Genomic DNA, 3,432 nt, shown 5'->3' with positions numbered 1-3,432 from the left:
TTATTTAAAAATCATACATTGTATTTTTCTGGATTTTTGTTTTAGATTCCATCACTCACAGTTGAAGAGTAACTATGATAAAAATTACAGTCTTCTACAAGCTTTGCAAGTGGGAGAACCTGAAAAATCAACAGTGTATCAAATACTTGTTCTCCCCACTGTAAACAGAGCCAATGATGTGATTATGACTATTTTGAGAGTTCTGTAACAAAAGAATTGTATGCAAGAAAAATTGGCAGAATTTGTGTATAGATACTGTAGCTCAAAAGCTCTTTGTGTAAGCCTTAAACATTTTTTAAATAAACTGCATTTCTTTGTATATTTAGAATGGTGAGTTTCATGGAGATTGGACTTTAAACTGTTGAGAAGAAGCTAAAAATAGTTTTTGCCAGTTTTGCACTGTAGCACAAACATTTGTAAATGGAAAGAACATGAATACCATCTCATTTTCTCAAAGTGTCTAAAATTTACACAATATGAATTTAACTTAAATTTTGAGAGCCGCTCGAACTTCTGCATGAGGTATTTTGCTAAAAGACACCCAAGCAAACCCCATTATGGCCTGCTGCTGTAAGGAAAACAGTTGATAATATTATAAATTTGCAGGTTAAATTCTTTGTTAACAGACCAAAAGCCTTACCTGTTTCAGGTATTAAAGGTGCAGAAGACATGCGGGTGCAGGATCGTGTCAAAGGACGCCTGGGAATAAAGCCATGACTGTGATTCTGTTGTGAACCATTTACAAAAGTCCCTGTAGTGTCAGGTTGTCTTTCTCCATGTCTATCCTGTCCTGCTGTCCCAAGAGCAGGACACCTAGACGCCTGACTGTCCACGCTGGAAGGACCAGGGCTACTCCTGTCCCCAGACTCATTAAAAAAACTATTCCTATTTCGTGCTTTTGATGGGTTTTCATCAGTCCTGATTACTCCAGCAGCTCTATCAGGGGGTACAGTGGGCATACTCCCATTGACGACTCTCCTACACCCCCCCACGTGGCCTGAGGAACCTGCGGGAGGTCGCCCCCTGGTGGCAGACACACTGGGCTTGTCTTTGGTGCGAGATCCCGCCTCAGTGCTGCTGGTGCCTTGAACCTTTCCACAGTCGGGTCCTGGTCCTGCAGAGGACTCTCCAGTCCCTGGCGGGGGTTCTTTACTGTTAGTAGCCCTGTTGTTTTCAGTTGCAGCCTTGATGTCGGCCTTAATCTGTTCACTAGTCACCTGACAGCTCTTCTCACAACTGCTGTGCGACATCTGAGGCTTCGTCCGACCAGACAGAACCATGTTGTTTCGCCGCAGAGGGGTTTTTCCTTTACCTGAAGGGGAAAAAATCTGATTAACATGCTGTGCTGCTGGGGACATTTTGTTCTTTTGTGAAAATAATCTTACATAAAGCATTTGAATCGCGTTCTGCACAGTTACAGGCTGTTTGGTCAGGCAGAGTCAATTACAGATTTTTCAGGCTCATCATACAGGTAAACATCTAAAGGGGTTGACGTGTATGCTCTTCCATCCACCTAAACATGCCTTGTCTGCTTCAGATCTATGGGAAACAGAGCTTTTTCTCACTCTGCTCCCCAACAAAGGACAAAGCAGACTGTACTTCTTGAGGAAAGCTAAGCTAATCAAAAAGAAAAAAATAAGTAGGTCCTCTGGATGGGTTCTTCTTTAGTGAAACGTTTTGTCTCTCCTCCAAGAGACTTCTTCAGTCTGATGAGTTTCAGGTGAACTCAGCCTTATAAGCACTGCCTCCACATGGACAAACAGGTTAGTCACATGCAAAAGAGGGCCATCGCCTAACAATAGGCTTGATTAGCTCTATTGTTTATAGAGGGTCATGTGTCCATCACCTGACTTATTGGTTTGGATGCTTCGGCTGTGGTTATTTGGTGTTTTGTTACGTGAATGTAGTGAATGCAAGCGGGGTTCAACGTCCCCTTGTTTTTTTCTCTCTTTCCCTCTTTGTGTTGGTATCGTTGGGCCCTGATTCACACCTTTTGCTCACAGGGGGCGGAGTCATACTTGCAATAACAGCGTTGTAGGAGGAGGACAACTGGACATGAAGGCCTCCACCTCTGTTTAATGGTGGACGGTTTTTTTCAGAAAGATGGCTTCCTTTCACTTTCCTTCCACTCTCCTCACCCCCACCAATAACAGAACCAGCCCCACCTCCCACTCCAACCCAGCCTCACATTCACCTCACAGCTGATCAGGTGAGAAGTCAGCTCAGGAAAACAAAAATCAGGAAGGCAGCAGGACCGGAAGGAATCAGCCCCAGACTGCTCAGAGACTGTGCAGACCAGCTCTGTCAGGTGGTCCTACACATCTTCAACCTGAGCCTGAGTCTGGAGAGGGTCCCTGATCTGTGGAAGACTTCCTGCGTGGTTCTAGTGCCAAAGATCACACATCCCAACCACTACAGACCGGTGGCTCTGACTTCTCACTTGATGAAGACCATGGAGATGCTCATCCTGCACCATCTTCATCCTGTGGTGAGCCCAGCACTGGACCCCCTGCAGTTTGCCTACCAGCCCGACATCGGGGTGGAGGACGCTGTCATCTACCTGCAGCATCTATGTCTCTCTCACCTAGAGCAAGCAGGAAACACTGTGAGAATCATATTCTTTGACTTCTCCAGTGCTTTCAACACTATCCAGTCTGCTCTGCTGAGAGGGAAGCTGGAGGGGGCCGGAGTGGACAGGCAGCTGACAGCATGGACCATCGACTACCTCACCAACAGACCACAGTATGTGAGGCTCCGTGACTGTGTGTCTGATGTGGTAGTCTGCAGCACGGGGGCACCACAGGGCATGGTCCTCGCACCCTTTCTGTTCAGTTTGTACTCGTCAGACTTCAGGTACAACTCGGACCACTGCACCTTCAGAAGTTCTCGGATGATACGGCCATCATTGGATGCGTATCAGACGGGAATGATGAGGAATACAGGGGGGTCATCAGTGACTTTGTTGGCTGGTGTGAGACCAACACTCTCCAAATCAATGCCAGCAAGACGAAGGAGATGGTCATAGACCTCAGGAGGAAGTCACCCCCTACAGCACCGGTGAACATCCAGGGAAAACACATTGAGACAGTGGACTCTTACAAGTACCTGGGGGTTCACCTCAACAACAAGCTGGACTGGACTACAAACACAGACGTCCTGTATAAGAAGGGCCAGAGTCGACTCCACCTACTGAGGAGCCTGAGGTCCTTCGGTGTCTGCAGGACTCTGTTAGACATTCTACGACATGGTGGTAGCATCTGCCCTTTTCAATGGAGTGGTCTGCTGGGGGGCTGGATGTACTGAAAGGGACAGGAACAGGATGGACAAACTGTTACAGAGGTCAAGCTCTGTGCTGGGATGTCCTCTGGAGCCTGTGGTAGTGGTGGGTGAGAGGAGGATGTTGGCAAAGCTGACAGCCATCATGGACAACCC

General features: G+C 47.1%; 1 protein-coding gene across 1 annotated transcript in view; it reads right to left on the bottom strand.

The window, feature by feature from the left end:
- Positions 1-3,432, bottom strand: part of fbxo38 (F-box protein 38) — a 79,185-nt gene that overhangs the window by 34,234 nt on the left and 41,519 nt on the right. The window contains exon 14 of the mRNA XM_014027631.1: positions 641-1,312. Within this exon, the coding sequence (XP_013883085.1) occupies positions 641-1,312 (672 nt within the window). The remainder of the gene's footprint in view (positions 1-640; positions 1,313-3,432) is intronic.

Source organism: Austrofundulus limnaeus, unplaced genomic scaffold (genome assembly GCF_001266775.1).
Source record: "Austrofundulus limnaeus strain Quisiro unplaced genomic scaffold, Austrofundulus_limnaeus-1.0 Scaffold666, whole genome shotgun sequence".
NCBI classification, from domain to species: Eukaryota; Metazoa; Chordata; class Actinopteri; order Cyprinodontiformes; family Rivulidae; genus Austrofundulus; species Austrofundulus limnaeus.
Note: the sequence above shows the minus strand (reverse complement) of the source record. Positions and strands in the feature narration are given on the sequence as shown.